This window comes from Carassius carassius, chromosome 30 (assembly GCF_963082965.1).
Source record: "Carassius carassius chromosome 30, fCarCar2.1, whole genome shotgun sequence".
Taxonomy (NCBI): Eukaryota; Metazoa; Chordata; class Actinopteri; order Cypriniformes; family Cyprinidae; genus Carassius; species Carassius carassius.
The window spans coordinates 8663911-8682488 of record NC_081784.1 but is presented as its reverse complement, the minus strand read 5'-3'; the positions used below and the strand labels follow the sequence as shown (position 1 = coordinate 8682488).

General features: G+C 36.8%; 1 protein-coding gene across 3 annotated transcripts in view; it reads right to left on the bottom strand.

The window, feature by feature from the left end:
* LOC132110548 (serine palmitoyltransferase 3-like) overlaps window positions 1-18578 on the bottom strand; it is a 28250-nt gene that overhangs the window by 9285 nt on the left and 387 nt on the right. For all 3 annotated transcript variants that reach the window (XR_009424659.1, XM_059517254.1, XM_059517252.1), the window contains exons 2-8: window positions 17810-18010; window positions 14143-14297; window positions 12442-12590; window positions 6960-7084; window positions 5589-5682; window positions 2092-2197; window positions 850-1069 (exon numbers count right to left, since the gene is read on the bottom strand). Coding sequence is in view for 2 of the 3 variants with exons in the window: in XM_059517254.1 (XP_059373237.1) it covers window positions 850-1069; window positions 2092-2197; window positions 5589-5682; window positions 6960-7084; window positions 12442-12590; window positions 14143-14297; window positions 17810-18010 (1050 nt within the window). In the remaining variant the exon portion in view is untranslated. The remainder of the gene's footprint in view (window positions 1-849; window positions 1070-2091; window positions 2198-5588; window positions 5683-6959; window positions 7085-12441; window positions 12591-14142; window positions 14298-17809; window positions 18011-18578) is intronic.

Below are 18578 nucleotides of genomic sequence, written 5' to 3'. Positions count from 1 at the left end.
TTGTCCATGTAAACATACTTATTGATGATAAATGTACCAATTCACCAAACATTTCTGAAGGATCGTGTGCTGCTGAAAATTCTGATTTACCATCTAAGGAAATAAATTACAATGTATTCAAATAGAAAATTGTTATTTTAAATGATGATAATATTTCAGAATATCACTGATTTCACTGTATTTTTGATCCAACAAATATAGTCTTGGTAAGCTTAAGTAACTTCTTTCAAAAACATATAAAAATTATACACACAAAACTTTTAAATGGTAGTATACATTACAGCCAAGTGCCATGTTTGGAAGCATCCTGTGCAATTTTGATTTGTCCCATAAAAACAGAGCTGGCAATCAGCCGACAGTCTCACCATATTAAATTCTCAATATTACACAACACATGCATGGGGTCTCTCTCTCTCTCTCTCTCTCTCTCTTCCCCACCTCTCTGTTCTTCAAAGCATGTGTAATTCAAAAAACCTGCAGTCTTTTTCATTTTTTGTCTTTTATAATCAACTGCCATGTCCGTGATGTGGTAATGAAGTGAAGTGGTGTTTTTTAATGGAGTAATAAGATGAGAAAGGCGGTGTGACAGGACCGTGAATGACATTTGGAGAACATATGTAGTTTCACATCATGAAACAAGACCATGTGTGTGAGTTTGAAAGAGAAGGGAAGGGAGATTGGCAGGCATGCTGAGTAAAGGTGACGTAAGTCATTTCTGTACCACGAGCGTCACCAAACGACAAATAGCAGCTCAACGGTCCGAATTTCTGTAAAACCTTGAGCTGCTTTTTGCCTCAGGAAATGCATTTTTAAAAGAGCTCTGAAAGTGGGGTATTACATAATGCCTACCTTTTTCCCTGCAATATACCCGCCAGCAGCCCCGAAACTCTTAGTGAAGGTGCCCATCAGAACATCCACTTCATTGGGGTCCACGCCAAAATGTTCTGTAACTCCTCGACCTGTGGGGCCCACGGCCCCAATGCTGTGGGCCTCATCGAGGTACAGATAAGCCTTATACTTCTTCTTTAATGCTAAGATCTCTGGCAACCGGACTAGAGAGCCTTCCATACTGAAAGAAACAGTCAAAGACATTTCAGTTAGGATGTGTTAAAAATTAGATTATGGACACAAGCATGTCGACATGTAAACACAAGGCAAATATATAAGTTTAATTATTTTAAATGATCAAAATAGTTAATTAACACTAACTATTAATTAAAGTTAATAGTTGGTTTTTATAGTAAAACAAATTATTACTATTGTTTATAATATTAAATATGATATTATAAAAGAATATAAAATATTAGATAATATACAATATAATACACACACATAAAAAAATGGAATAGTGTTGTAACAATATTTTTTAAATACATTTGAACCTTCATAATACATAAACTTTAATATTTTAAACTTACAACACAACAACTGTACATGTATTTTAATATTATAGGTGCTGTAAGTGATTTGTTAAACATGAACCGTCTCAGATGTCACCGAAATAGCTGTCCCGAGAAATCACACCTGTCTTACTGATGGCAATAACCACTGTAAATGTATTTATCTGCTACCTATACAGTGGTTGCGAGCTAGAGAATTATTTATAATCTTCTAAAATCATGCATGAATTTCATATATAAAGTTCATGAACCTTCAGTGTTCACTTCGGCACTGATTTATGCAATAAATGACCTCAGGAAAAGGATTATCGATGCTCACGAGGCTGGAAAGGGTCAAACACGCATGACTGAAGACTTTGGCCTCAATAAACTAACAATCAGACAGGCAGTGTTCAAACGGGTGACATCACACATTCAAAAACTTCAAACAAACAAGCCTGATACATGAGGCGCAGATCATTTCATTAACTTCCAAATTAGGTGCCACCAGTTATTAAATCCAATTATTTTAGCCATTCTCCAACAATAAAATTAATTGTTTTAACTTTCTGTTGCTTTGTAAAGCAACCTGAGCTACAATTTTATAGGAAAGTTCTTCTATAAATGTAAATGGTCCTCTTTCATTTCATGTGGATGCATACCCCTAAAGGCTGGAGTGAACAGAAATGTAAATATTCGCAAATTTTCTGACCTGTAAATGCCCTCCACCATGATGAGGATCTTCTTCCAGCCACGATGGGTACGAGGTTGACCTGAGCAAATCGCCTCCTTCAGCAGCTTTTCTAGACTCTGCATGTCTGTAACCAAACAAAACAGGCACATTATGACACAATCAGGTTTTAAAATAAATACACACAGTCAGTTGGTATTCTACCCATACCAAACAAAGGCCTACGTATTTTTAGGTCTTCCTAAAACAAAATGAGAAAGATACACCAACCAGATACCAAGTAGCTGGGGTTTTTTTTGCCAAGGAAATTTGGTTCAATGAAAGCACTTTTAGGAATATATATGGCTGTAATATTACATCACTAAGCTCCTTTACAAATTGTGAACAACCCAACATGTTCAATCTAGACACTTCTTCAGAATGTGGCCAACAAGTTTTGTTCTTGGATATACAGAACAGTGTTTCTTAACCCTCCTTCTGTAGAGACACCCCAGCAAAGCACACCTCATCAGATCGGTAGAGGCTTGCAAAAACAGAATTGAATATGTCAGATTATTGAGACGCTAGAAAAAGGAGGAACATGGTCTGGTAAAATAAACCCAAAATAAGTGCCCTACCATAATGAAATAATAGTAGACTAAATAGCTTTAGTGTTTCTACAAGTGTAAGGGTTTTATGGATCATTGAGAATTAGCTTGAATTCAATGTGATTTATTACAGCATATACTTGCATAAAACAAACATTAACCAAGGCTAAATTGGATCTTACTGCAAAAAAAGCATATCCAATAATTGCATCCTAGGGGAAGGGCTGGAAAAACTAGAAACATTCAAAGATAAGGGAATTAAATTGCAAAGATAAATAGTAATGTTAAGTAAAAGTGTTCTGAATGCACACTGGGATATAAACTACGCCATATTTAATTGTGCAAGCCCAAATGTGTGACTGCAATCTGCAAAAAAAGCTGGAAAAAACTACAACTAGCCTAAAGTCGCTTATAATAACAAGATATGGCAACGCTACAAACTGGCCAACAGATGGCAGAGTTGAACTGCAAAATTAAAGTTTGATTCCAGCCTGTTACATCCTGATACATTCCTCCTCTTTTACCCATTTAGCTTACTGCGTTCTCTGCTGTCTCTGTGAATATAAAGTGACAAAAAGCCCAAAGAAAAGAATGTTCCAAATAGTCTCTCATTACAGTGGCCTCATTTCAAACAGGTGGACGTATTTAGGCCAGTGAAGGCCAATGTGGACGCGGCCTGCTTTCACTATCCATGCAGTCTTGAAATACTACACTCACCTACACAGATCCACCCAAAGGTTTTAGGGCAAGAACAATTATACAAAGAAGAATGGCAAGTAGACTGTGTGTGGACATACTGTAGATGTTTGTTTATGTGTGTTATGCTGTCACTAGTTTATTCAAGGCGACAATGACAGTATTGGCAGGCAGGTTATAGAGACTCTGAGGCAAAATAACTAGTAGTACAAAAAATTTGTAGTACAAAAATGTTTTGCAATCCCTTATTTTATTCAGTGTACTATATTTACAGCTGGCATGTTTCCTCTGGGAAAATACAAGTCCTTACGTAACTAATAAACTAAAAAAGCTAAAACAAAGTCCTAAATATTCCCATGTCAACAGCACGTTCAAAACGTTTGAACAAATTGAGTCCATTTGCAATGTGTTTTTTGAATGAGCAATCACTCAGAGAAACAGAGATAAATGATGCTTAGACCTGCTTTTGGAATCTAACTGCAAGCAGAATTTAAGCTCTTTTCCATTTTAAGACGGATAAAGAATTCAAATGGCACTGCTACCATAACATGGTAGGGATTTGTCAACAAACATGTTCTAACAACTAAAATGCGGATGATAAACATTGGTATGCAGTGCCAAAATGTATTTGCAGGTATCAACACAGGAGAACATTTATCGTATTTTATACCAGTCTTGGCAAATGCTTGCAAAACAGGTTAGATTGTCATATAATGATGAACTTTGACCCAATTATGCTTTTTATTTGCTTCAAAGTAAATGTTTATCATTAAAGTCAACATATCCACAAATGTTACGTCATGCACCCGTATCTTGACAAAATCAGAACTGGGGATCTCTGCACGAGTTTCCAAGTTGAAAGTCCAACTTCAAGCGTTATTCTTTTACATTTTCTGAGGAAGCTGAACACAGCATTAGTTCACGCCATAATTAAACATTCCTGAACCAGCTAATCAAGTTTTTGCTTACTGTTGCTTACTTTGAACAATTCAGCTGAGGGTGATGGAGAAGGGTCCCTTGGTGTTGGGGGTAAGGAATTACAAGTAACGCGAGTTACGTGATCAGATTACATTTTTCAAGTAACTAGCAAAGTAACTCATTACTTTTTAATTTCCAAGAAATTATATTTTTCAAAAGTAATGCTAGTTACATTGTTTTTCCCCATTTATTGACTGACAAGTCTCCTGTCCCCATATTGGGAGAAATCGGAAGTACAGAGGTGTTGTGTGTGTTGTGCGAACATGATGTAGTTCTAGACTAAATGTGAATGTGCATTAATTCATCCAACTCGCAAAAAATCTGATTTAGTATTCATCAAAATTAATTAAAACAGTGAAATGCAAACTTAGAATATGATGCAAACCTGTAATAATTAAATATGTTATATAACACAAATGTATCTAATCCCATTTTATTAACTAATGTCTTTGCTGCTGACCTTTGATGATGCAGTTCAACCATACTAATAATGACCAAAAATGACTTTAGATAAACTAACAATTGTGCATCAGTTTTTTTATTGTTGAAGAGTGTTGAATCTTCTTCTCCAGTGTTCTACTGTACAGACGTGAATGTACTTTTCCTTCAGCCTGAGGTTTATTCATTACACTTTTTGGTGTGAAAGGGCTTTTACATTTGCTATAAATAGAACTTATATATTAATAACAACCAAGCCCTGCTCATATTTAAAAAAAAGTAACACAAACGTAACGTAACAAATTACTTTCCATAAAAAAAGTAACTACATAACGTTATTAGTTACTTTTTTAGGGAGTAACGCAATATTGTAATGCATTACTTTAAAAAGTAACTTTCCCCAACACTAGTCACTTTTATCAAGACCATTTTCAGGTCAGAGAGTTGCACATGGAGTCTCCTGGGTTTGCCGTGAGAACCCACAACGAAATATAACATGGCACTGTCAGAGTACATTCAAGCTTTTGTTGTTCATGCATCATGTATTCTCATCCAGCCACTGGAGAAAGATGCAGACTATTTTTCCAGTAGCTACACAAGAATACCATTAACCACTATTGCCCTAAAGCACAGCTTTTATAAAACCCAAATATGTCTTGCTGCAGTCTCATGCTTTAGTTTGTTTACAATCACAAACTGTGAAGATGATTGACCTCAGCATTTACAAATGCCCCCCTATCAGATCTACACAAATCTCATAGGTGAACACACTGTGACCTAGTAGATATGAATTTCATAATATTTTGAATATGTACTCACTGTTGTGTTTGAAGACTCGAATGGTTGCCCCAGACAACCTGGCTCCCAGGATGAGGGACGTGTGATTTAGCTCATCGCTCAGGATCAGGCAGCCCTGGAAACAGACATTGTTACTGTATGGCTCTGAACACATTTTAAAGGAGGACGTGTGGAATAAATATCACAAATAACCAGAAACAGTCATATACAGTCAAATAACCAGAAACGTCATTTATATAGCATCCTTTAAAACAGTGTTTACAGAAAAAAATCTAACTACAATGTAAATGTCATACAATATGGGGTGAAAATAAAATTATAAAATAGAGCTAAAAATTATAAAACTTTCTCTTCATCTTTTTTTCTTATTTTATTTGTTAATTTATCTATTTATCTTCTCTCCGTCATTTACTGTCATTGAATCTTAATTGCCAATTCTCGTTTAATTATCTGAACCCCAGGTTCAATCCTGTCCCAGATAGGAGGTGATCTATCTGGAACCCAGATCTTTGCCTCCTGCAGTAACCATTAAGGTGGTCCTTGACCACTTACACAAAGAATAGTAATACAATCCATTTAAGAAGAAAAGAGAATTAAGTCCTTATATTTAGTCTACAAAGCAGACAAATGTTTTGCAAGGACTTCTAGGAACACTGAGTAATGACTTTAATCAGCTGAGATAGATTTATGCATTTGGAAGTCACTTTTACCCAAATACTTTTCATCGTATTTTATGACTGAACTTGATCACTGGGAATAGAACCTGCACCCTTAGTTTTACTAGGTGTCACCAAGCTTTTTTGTTCAAATGAATTGAACTTCTCAATGTTTAGATCTTGTAATGTGAAGTGGACAAGTCTCAACAGCTGCAGAGCATGGCCTGGTTCAACAATGGCTGACACCTCCTCCAGAAGGCACAAGTTGCTGGACCCACTGCTCAAGCAATACCTCCATTGCGCAACATCACAAAGACTTTCCTTGAGGAAAAACCTCCCCCTTAACCCCTTAACCAAACTGGTTTCTGTTCCCCACCCCTATGGATCTCTAAGAGACTAAGGTTCTCTTAGAGATCCATAGAGACTAAGGTTTTCTTATCTGAGCTGGTTATGATCGACCACATCTATCATAAACAAACCCTAATGAGAAACCCAAACAAGCACTGTCAGTTCTAACTGTGATTGCTTATCTGATTGGGCATTATTTTTAACAAGGGTTTGTTTAGTGTGCTGGTTCACTGGGTTATTCTGTGGTGCGTGAAAAACTGTTTATAGTAGCAATTAATAGCAGGCGCCCAGAGATAACGGATTAATACCACACTTGTCAGTTCACTTCAACAGATAAAACTGAGTGATTTAAGACAGCACCGTTGAAGATTAATTTTTAATCGCTGACCTTTCCGACTAGTGCTGGAATGTTCATGGAATTGGTGGCGAAACCCATTCCAAACGCCATTGCTGACTCCACCCCCAAGAACTCCGCCACAAGTTGCTCCAGTTTCTCATGGATGCTTAAGTTGCCTATAAAAAAAAGATAAAGAAATTTATTATAAAGCTGACACTTTATCAAAATGACTTGGAGAGACTCCTTGGACACAGAAGGAAAGAAAAAATGCCTCACACCACAGCTGACAGAAAGCACAGATATACACTTTAAGTATTCATTAGACCAAAGTCTTTCCCAGTCAGATTGGGTATTCCAATAGCGTTGAAGGAAATTAGGTTTTCCTCCATGCCTCCTTTAGCTTTTCTAGTTTTAGAGGCTCAGACAGGGTTAGCATGGAGGAAATAATTCAGATCTGACAAAACATGTGAGGTGAAAGGTTATTAATCACTCAGTAGGTGCCTTCAGAGACTAAAGACATAACTGCAGACATGAAATACTGCCATAATGTTGTTACATAAATGTCAAGAATTCAAAAACAAACAGAACATCTGATATTGTGGGATAAAATAAAGGTTAAATATAGATAGAGAAATTGGCTATAGATATATGCCATAAATCTCTAAAGTGTTTTTATTACTACTATAAAATGTCATTACATCTTAAGTCCAGTTAGGTAACGACGTTATTTTTTCAGTATCGGGGTAATCTAACTAAATTACTTTTCCCGTCGTTACAACGCCATTAAGATTACTGGACGTTACTATGCGTTGATTGAATAAACTGTGTAATCCGAACGCACCCGTCTCACACAGCTAGTGAGGAGGTGGGTTAATAACGAGATAAGCGATTATGATTGGCTAAGGCAGAGTCATGTGTTTCATGGTAGCCAATCAGAGCCAGTGTTTTTACACACATGCCAGCACACGCGCCAGCTAAACAGAGATTCGCAGCAGCAGCAGAGATGGTGAGTCAGGAGCAATCCGATGAAAAGTTGGCATTTTCAAGGTGGAGATATAAGCACTACTTAAAATTCATTGTGGTCAAAGGCAAGAACGTGCATGTAATGTGTACATTATGTCCTGGAGCGAAGATTTTGTCGACATCCGTTGTAAGCAACTCTATGAAGCATCTCACAATGACACACGCATCTACAAAGCTATTAGCCAAAAGCACTTTTCTTACAAAGATAAAATTTGAAGTGCAGGATAAAACTCTTGCTGTCTGTTGACGTGCAATAAATATCGAACGTTATGTACGAACACCTGTCTGTTCTACTCATTTCAACTGACTTGTGAAAACTGCTCCAAAAAAAAAAAAAAAGTTAATAAAAAAAGTTTAAAACTCAGTAACTTTTTGGAACAAGTAGTGAGTAACTATAACTAATTACTTTTTTAAAGTAACGTTCCCAACAGTGCTGAAGACTTAAAAAATAAACAGGCCCAAAAGACATAAGTTATCACTTCTAAACCCCACTTTTGAGAAAGTTCAGAATCTGGAAAGGGAGAGTTCATACACAAAAAAAAATTGTTGTCATCATTTTTGCAGAATACATATTTAGAAGAATTTTGGTAACCAAACAGTTTTGATGACCACTGACTTCCACTGTATGACCAAAAACACCAAGATGGTTCTCATAATATTTAAAGTTCCAAAAAAAAAAAAAAAAAAAAGTCATACAGTTTTGGAATGACAAGATGGTGAATAAATTAATTGGGTGAATGAGAGTGACTTTTCATTTTTGGTTGAAAGATTTGAATTGGTTCTGCATCCTGTTTTATTTCTTAATTTAAATTAATAAAAATTCTTTAATTCCAGAATGTTAATTTATTATTAATTCAAATCATGCACAATTTCTAAACACATACATGCCTAAATAGATTAATAAATCTGAAAACACAATATACAGTAGTTGTAGTAGCAATGTTAATGTGCATGCTCAGCCACGGTGCTTATGTGGGCATCATTTCCTGATTCCATTACCCATCAAAGTGCCAATAAGACCATAATGGTCTGAAAGCTAGAAATGTTAAACAGCTTTAAGGAATAAATTCTGGCTAAAGATATATTTCCCACTGAATAAGACAGCAGTCACGCCTCTCCTTTTACATGATTCCTATAGAGAGCTTTGTTCTCTAAAACACTATTGATTACTGCAGACCTCCAATCATTCCCTCTCACAGCGGCAGCTGAAGCATGATTTGCTTGATTAAACCTGAATCAGGGTTTAATTTAAAGACTACACTGCACTTCAGTGTGATAACTGAGAAGCTCTCTTTACAGAGGAACCCCATAAGGGTCTTGACTTCTAACCAGGGTATTGTAGTAATCTAATGAAGTGAGAAATGAGAGCGAGACCCATGAAGAGCTCATTCACCTACACAAGCAGAAACTGCCCATAAAACAGCAAGTTCTTAAAAGCATCTTAACCTAATTGTATTTAAATGAATGGGAGCGTCTCTGAAAACTGTATCAACGTTCAGTGTTAAATACAAATTAAGTCTGAACAACATCATCTGTGACCATAGATAACCACAGAAAATCATGTTTACAGTACTGCTTGCAGTGAAAGTGGGACAAGGCACTGTGTTAGAATAAAAATGACAAAAAGGTAAACTTAAGTATTTTAAATTACAAACATACTATTTAACATAGTATAATGTAACATAATTTTTAAACCTTTTAAACCTTAAACCTTTAAACATGAGACTAATATAATAAAATTGTTTATTAATACTGTATGTGTAAAGTCATATGCAACTCCTGTTATCTAACATCAGTAAACACTGTATATTTTTTTTAATAGGGGTGCACGATATATATTGGCCCATGGTTAATGTGCATCTACTAAGTAAAGCCGGTTATCTTAATCAGCGGTAAATAATATTAGGTGACTAGACTAGATTCACATTAATCATCAGCCCATATATATCGTGCACCCCTATTTTTTTAAACAACATTTTTAAACCAGTAAACGGTTTTATCCACCTAAAACAGTAGTCCAAACTAGGGCTGCACGATGTGTCGTTTAAGCATCGATATCGCGATGTACGAATCCACGATAGTCACATCGCAGGATGTGCGATGTAGGTTGTCGTAGTTGATCCGTTATTCATTACCTGTACGGGCCAGCTGCTCCCCGGCCCTTGACGAATGTGATTCGCGGATTAATTGCACAGCTTAACCATCATAGTGAAAGTTTTGACAGGGCAGAGAGAGAGAGAGAGCGTGAGAGAGAGCGCGCGCGAGAGAGAGAGAGCGCAAGAGAGCGCGTGCGAGAGAGAGAGCGCGTGAGAGAGAGAGAGAGAGAGAGAGAGAGAGAGAGAGAGAGAGACCGTCTTCAAACAACACGAGCGCTGTCTTGCTCTCTCCCTCACGCATATTAATCAATTGACACGATGGTGTCGATGTTTAAATCATTTAAAATCAGAATGTAAGTGTGCTCACCCCATTTTTGTTTGTAAGAATTTTTTTTACTAGATTTCATATCTCAATATATATCGCAGAAAAATAAAATATCACAGTCATTTTTTCCCAATATCGTGCAGCCCTAGTCCAAACCCTAAAAAATATGATTGCACAACACCACATAACATTCCAAGATTCTGGGTTACAAGCCATTTAAGAAACATCTAGAGGAAGACAACTTTTGTCTCATGGGAAAATAGTGTAGCATACCACATTCGCCACTCACTGGTTATACAGTGACTTCATCATTATGGTGAAACATTAAGCTCTTGTTACAATAAATGTGACACTTAGATGGTCCATTATGTTGTCGACTCCAACATACTTGAGTGCCACGTGCTTCAGTGATAGTAGTGTCTGGCAGCTATAACAATGTTAAACCTATAAAATCTTTGTACATTTAAATAGTCCATGGTAACTGAAAACACACACACACAATAATGAATTCTAAAGATACAAAGATAATCCTACATGCAGCATTTCTGTAAATGATTGATGCATCAGCCTTAAAACCTGTCACCAAAAACAAACATGGACCTTATTGATCTTGCAGTCAGAACAAAAATGTGCTGTAAACTATGACCGTAATGTTATAGTTAAAGACATATTACCCAACATCACATGGGATATCTGTAAAATAGTAATCTAATGTAACCTGGGAGATGCAACATCTTCAGAAATCCAAATCTCCCATTAGTAAAACAAGATTAATTCTTATTTTTAATTTGATTTATATTTAATTTATATATATATATATATCTTTATTTCTATAAATATAACCTTTTTATAATATTTCATATTTTGCATATATTTACTTTTTCATTATGTATACATTTTTTATATATGATACTTTTTCGAAACATTGGATGTGATGTTTGTGAATAAAATAAAGAATTTTCTAATAAATAAATTTTAGAGTTCTTCAAAATGATTTAAAAATGCACATGTTCACATGTTCTTTCTGTGTCTGTTTCTGATGTGGTATTTGGTTTAGATTCACTACTGTCACTGCATAGCACCGCAAAATAAAAGATCTCAAATGACTTACTTTGCTATGCAAACGATCTGATGACACAATTATCTTTAAGAGGGATACTTATTTATACTGTGTAACTGTATATGAGTAAAAAGTTAAATAAAACAGTGGCCAAAATATTTCCAGGTTTACTGTCGTGTACTTGATGCAGCTGTGCTCACGTGATGTTTTACGGCCTTGCTAATGCTAGAACAGGTAGCGACAGTCATGAAGCAGCTGAAAAATGTGACATATGCAACAACAAACCAGAATAACCAGATCCTAGAATATCAGTCACACCAAAGTACTTACAAATGTGCCTGAACAGGTCTAATCTTTAAACCACCAGCAAGGTTTTCCACACCATTTTACCAATGAATTTCTATGGAAGTTTGTGATTACTCAATAGCCACATATACATATGCATATATACACACATATAGATACATTATATATATATATATATATATATATATACACACAACAGACTTTTTCAAGCCTGGTAATCACAAGCCTAGTTTTCATACACTGTGGGAACCTTAAAATGAGTGCTTTAAAAAAATTACATGCACCCAGATAACCATTTCGCCTTTAAGCCTTAGTGCAAACAAGCTAGCTTTTACCCTAAAATAGATTTAAATATATTTCAGCATGGAAATATGAGGAAGATCATTATGGGTCAATGAACTAATCACATTCACAACCTGTAGAGAGAGATATGAAACAGTTCATTCAATCATCAATTTGGGTTGCAAATTCAAAAACAGGTTGGGCCTTTAATAAATTACCCAGAAAAAAAAAAGAAGGAATTCTATGAACGGTGCTCAAAGCGGGTCTGATTGCAAGTGGAAAAATAAAATGCTTTGGGCAGGTTAATGATGGCATTAACTAAACTAAAATAGTTGCTCAACAATGTACTATGCTTGTTCTTACGCAAACAATGTTGGATGCTGTTGAACCTGTTTCTGTTTTAGTAGGTGTGTTTCGGTTGTGGTGTAACCACACACATACCTAGTTCCTGTCTTGTACTGCAGACGCCAACCCCATACTGTCTGGTCTCTTCTGCTACAGTTTTCAGGAAGTCGACATTGTTTTCAGCAAAACCCAGGTAGTTGTAGGAGCCCATGTTTATGACGTTTTCAATGGTTTTTCCTGTTAACCTGTCAGAGGAGTAACACATCAACCAAGTTATTGATATACATTTTTCTTGACTATTTTTCTTGTTCCATGCTGGAACTGAAATCAGTGGGTATAATATAGAAGTGTGTATCACAAAGCAGCAGTTAGTGTGAGTAAGTGTCACCATTACAAGAAAAAGTGAATAACATGAACCCAAAATTTCAGAACAAAATGGGAAAAATTTGCTATAATCATATAACTGACACAACTTATTAGTTGATCAAATATTAATAAATTTCTCACCTGATAAAATGATACTTTAATATTATTAATTATTAATAATATTACCATTCAAAGGTTTGGGGTGGTTAAGATTTTCGAATGTTTTTGAAATAAGTAGTCTGTTACAGTATGCTAACCAAGGCTGTTTGGATTGAAAAACTGTAAAAACAGTATTAATATTTTGAAATAGTTTTACAGTCTGCAATTTATTTATTTTATGGCGAAGCTTGAATCTTCAGCAGTCTCCACTGCGGACCTTTGACAGCAACATCTCCCTGCTGAATGAGCTGAACACCTTCTTAGCACGCTTTGAGGAACAAAACAGCACCACTGGACAGAGGACTCCACCTCCTCTCGGCAACCAGGTGAAGACGCTGTCCCCGGACAGCGTGAGGAGATCCTTCAGCAGGATCAACACACACAAAGCTCCGGGTCCTGACAACATTCCTGGCATGTACTGAGACTGTGCAGTGGAACTCACTGATGTCTTCACAGACATTTTCAACATCTCACTACGTCAGGCTGTTGTCCCCATATGTTTCAAAGCTACCACTGTCATTCCAGTCCCGCCAGTCCTGAAGAAGCCGTCTCCATCCTGCTTCAATGACCACCGTCCAGTTGCACTTACTCCAATTCTCATGAAGTGCTTTGAACGGCTAGTCATGCACCATATCGAGTCAACACTGCAGCACTGGCCAAGAAAGCACAGGAGCGTCTCTACTTTCTCTGCAAACAATGCATCATGTGCACCTTCTACAGAGGCACCATCGAGAGCATCCTGACTAGATGCATCACTGTGTGGTATGGCGCCTGCAATGCGTCCTGCCGCAAGTCACTTCAACGCATAGTGAGAGCAGCTGAGAAGATCGTTGGTGTCTCTCTCCCCTCTCTCCAGGACATTTATGGAACCCATCTCACCCGTAAAGCCCTCTGCATCGCAGGTGATCCCACTCACCCATCACACAGCTTCTTTAGTGTGCTGCCATCGGGGAGGAGACTGCGGCGTCTCCAGGCCAGGACCAGCAGACTGAAGGACAGCTTCATTCATCAGGCTGTCAGGAAGCTGAACTCCCTCCCGGCCTTGCCTCCCCTCCCCTCCCCTTTTTTTTAACAGTGTACAGTCTTTATTATAACTTTTCAATTATGTAGTGCATACTTTGTGAAAGTATTATAAGTAGGGATTGGAACCGAGAACCGATATTTATCATCGATATTTACCTAAACATTCCTGCAGGAATCGGCACCTAAAACATATCCTGGTTTTTTTAACAGGGTCATGACTATTTATTTTTATGCAAAGCATAAACCTACCTGAAAGTCCAGTTGTAATCATCTGAGACCCTTTCCATGACATCAAAAACTGGACCAGGTAAACTGCATATAGGCCGGTTCCAGTTATCCCTGACTCTCATGTACAGGTTCCGTTTGTAAAAGTTTTCAAAATCTTGGTAAAGGGGAACAAAGTCCTGAAATACAAGAAATCAGTTACAACATAATGACAGTAAGAACTTTTAAAACAATTTAACATCAGCATTTTGTTCTTTCTTCCCACAATATGCCTAATTCTTAAAGGGGTCATATGATGTGATTTCAAGTTTCCCTTTCTCTTTGGAGTGTTACAAGCTGTTCATGAATAGATAAGATCCCTAAAGTTGCAAAGACTAAAGTCTCAAACCCAAAGAGATATTCTTTAGTTTAGACTTGTCCATGCCCCCCTAAAAGGCCTCATTTAAACACGCACCCACATGTCTACATCATGATGTGGGAAGATTTGCATAAAACCGCCAAAATTTTCATGCAAAGAAAGAAGGCATAACTTTATTCTCGCTGTTGCCGCCGAAGCCATGTTGTGGAGACGCTTTTTCATTCTGAAAGCAAAAATACGTTGTTTGGCCTTCCAAAAGAGGACACAACTAGAAATCAGTGTTTGAGTTGTTTTTACAACACTGTTCCACAACTGTTCAACCCACATATTCAGATGTGTGCAGCATAATTTATGGAGGACTGTTTCCTGATCCTGGGAGAGGAGAATACAATGCTGGCTGTTCTGACTCACAGTCTGTAAGTACATTTAAATATGTAAAGGATTTGCCACTGGTGATTCAAACACGAGTTTTCAGCTGTGTAGAGCAGCGCTTGTTGTTTGTCATTTCTCCGATCACAAATGCAGAGATGATTTTATGTCTACACTGTGCGATGCAACACAACGTGTAAAAAGACAGTATAAGTCATTATAATCCATAACTATGTCCCCACTGGATGCAACAAATGCATCGTTTGTAATGGGTTTTATTGTTTTTGTCTTGTCGCGATGTTCTGACCGGGACATGCATCACAGTATGGTAAGGGGCGTAACATTTCCGTCACACGCTTGAGGCATTCAGCCAATCACAACGCACTGGATAGCTGGCCAATCAGAGCACACTTCACTTTTCAAAATGGTGAGCTTTGTAAAAAAATGACGTGCTTCAGAAAGGCAGGGCATAGAGGAGGAACAATAATGTACAGTACGTGGAAAATAATGTGGTTTTTGTACCGCATAAACACATTACATTACACCAAATACACAAAATAATGTTCTTTTTACCAACATCATATGACACCTTTAAAAATGAGGCATGGCTGACCCAAGACATGCCATAAAAAATATTTGCACGTGGGTAGTTACAACCAGGTGAATGTTTCAAAACCATCTGCTCTGTGAGTATCAGAGTCCTAAGAGACTCACCCACATCTTGTCCTTAAGTAAACTACAAAACAACAAGGGAGAGTCTAATCAGAATCCACATTGTGTTACCTTTATTAAACTTATTTGAACTGTTTCAGAATCCTAGATATAGAGACAGAAGACGGCAGAAAATAACAAAGGCGCAACAAATTGCCGCCTGATATTTACAAGTTTTGCTTAAGCTTACAACTGCCACTCATAAGTTTTTCTGGTCATTAAGGAGGTGTCTGATCTCTGCCCAACGTTTCAGATCACACATTCAAAGCATTCTCTTAAGACACCAAGAAAGCTTAAAAAATACTGTGCTCTTACTGATTCTCATAGACTTATTTTGTGGTCATTTAACACATAAAACGCACAAAGTACAGAGTTTAAAGCTTTGCTGGTGTGTGAATCAAATGGCAATGTAGAAACCCTTGTTAAACAGGAAAAGGGAGAACACAAATGCTGTGAGATCATTTAAAACCTCATGTAAATTTAGCTCTTAAATGCTAATGTAGTGTTTAGGCCTACATATCAAGCACACTCTTTGAAAAGTGCAGTGCTGAAGTCAAACCAGTTCTTTTCCAGTTCATATATTTATTTTCATCAGATATTAATCGTTGCTAATATCAGCATTCCTTCACTGAAGTGTCAATTACACTCATTTCTTACTGATTTGTGTACTTTACAGATTAAAGCTAGTTTAGGAGTGAAAGTGACAATGTGACATTTAGCCAAATACTTGGAATTTGTGCTCTGCATCTAACCCATCCAAGTGTGCACACACAGCAGTGAGTAGTGAACACACAAACACACCGTGAACACACACCCTGACCAGTGGGCATCCATTTTTTTGCAGTGGCTGGGGATCAGTCGGGGGTTCAGTGCCTTGCTCAAGGGCCTCACCTAATTTGTGGTATTGAGAGTTGAAGAGAGCATGTACATTCACTCCCACCACCTACAATCTTGAGACTCGAACCCATGACCTTTGTGTTACAAGTCCGACTCTCTAACCATTAGACCACGACTGCTCAGAAGAGTTAGACACTGCCAATTTGGCTGACGTGATTCACACTGATCATGGAAAACAAGGCAAGCACAGAGCAGAAATTCACAATGTGTTCACTCATATCAGATTTACACAATTGTAACATTTAAATTTGCTAAAGGTGCGACTCCCTCTGAAAGCTTACCGTTTCATAATCTTGTCAACTAAACTCAGTTTATGCCTTTGAATAATCACATCTAATGTAATGCCACCAGCTTTGAGTTAGAAATGTTCATGAAAGAGGCATCTTTGTGAAGGTGGCATTCTCAACGGACAGACTGAGAGCAGAAATAATGAACCCACTCTCCTTTGAGGTTTAATTGCGTCTTTAACCTCTGCGGCATCACCTCACACATTTCAAAGAGATTTTCCATAGTGAACAATATGTAAATTACATGACATGAAACAAAACCACTTTGTGTTTGACATTAAATTTGTCTTCAGAAATACTCATCTTTGTACTGTTATTATTTCCAAATGTTGAGTATGTAACTCTCTGAATATTTGCCATTTATAGACACACAGAAATTATGTTATTCTGTTCCAAAAACGAAGAAAAAAAGATTCCACAAATTAGTGGACAGTTTACGTAGGGATGGGACGGTATGAAAATTTAATATCACGATTATAGTGACTAAAATTATCACGATTATCAATATTATCACGGTTTTGTTGAAACGAGATGAAAGTGTTCAAAAATAGTTGATGCTCACACTGAAAACATTTCAGCAAGTTTTATATTTAATAATCAACAAACAACTAATAAAACAAGCAACTCTATGCACTTAATTTAAAGAAAGATTAAATTCTGTGGCATTTCCTTCCTTACAATGAAAAGTGTAGAAGCATAGAAAAGCATAGAAAAGTCACTGACTTTCGCCATTCCTTCTCGAAAAAAAAACAAAAAAAACATTGTGCGCTGCGCTTGCGTCAGACTGTTGCTGGCTGGACATGATTTAATAGTGAGTTATTAAAACCGCGATAATCAAACACGGTTTTAATGATAATTCATTTTTAAACGATATTACTAACCTTCAGCACATTTTATCACGGTTATCAATAAAACCGGTTATCGTCCCATCCCTAAGTTTACGTGAGGTAAAGCTAAAAATAATAATAAAACAATATTTTCTTCCCAAAATACATACTAACATTTCTCTACATGATGCTTACCACAGTGGTTACCACAGTTTGAGAAATGGGTTGGAGAGTGACTCTACCTTTTGCTCTTCTCTCTCCTGGGCCTGATGGCACTTCTCTAAGCCAACAGCTCTTAAGAAATCCCTGAAATAGCCAAACAGGATGACAATTCCATAACCCATGTATGTCAGGACAGCCACATACATGGGGGCTTCCTCAAACGAATCTTCCCCCCTAACTCGAGGTTGATGAAAACTGTCTCCATTGCCATTTTTCTGCACCTAAAATATAATAGGCAATGCATTATAATCCAAATATTATATTCAAATATTATTTGAATTTCACTGCAATTTAATATAAAAATGACATTCAAACATACAGTCTACTACATAAACTAAAGGCCTCAATTTACATAATTTAATAATAAATGTAGTTCTAAGATTAAGTAATAGGCTGTTTCCCAATATGAAACTAGTTATGACAAATACCATATAATATAAATATACCATTTTATAGAAACCATAGTTAAATTAAGAGACAAGCCAAGCCACCAGTGGGTTTTTTTTTTTTTTTGCCTGTGGTTACAAATACAAATTTTACAGTTAAACTTTATGGTTACTAATTAAACTATTTTCATAAAAATAAACATTTATTATTGCCAAAATCGCGCGTGGAGTTTAAACATATTTAAGTGACGACTAACGAACTGGTGGCTTGTTCTTTCGAAGGGATTCGTTAAATGAACAGAACGAACCGATTCGCTGAAATGAATCGGACCTAAACTCGAGTCAGCTTTAAGAATCACCCCTTGTATTTTAACTTTCCTTTAAAAAAACAGACGTTTAAATT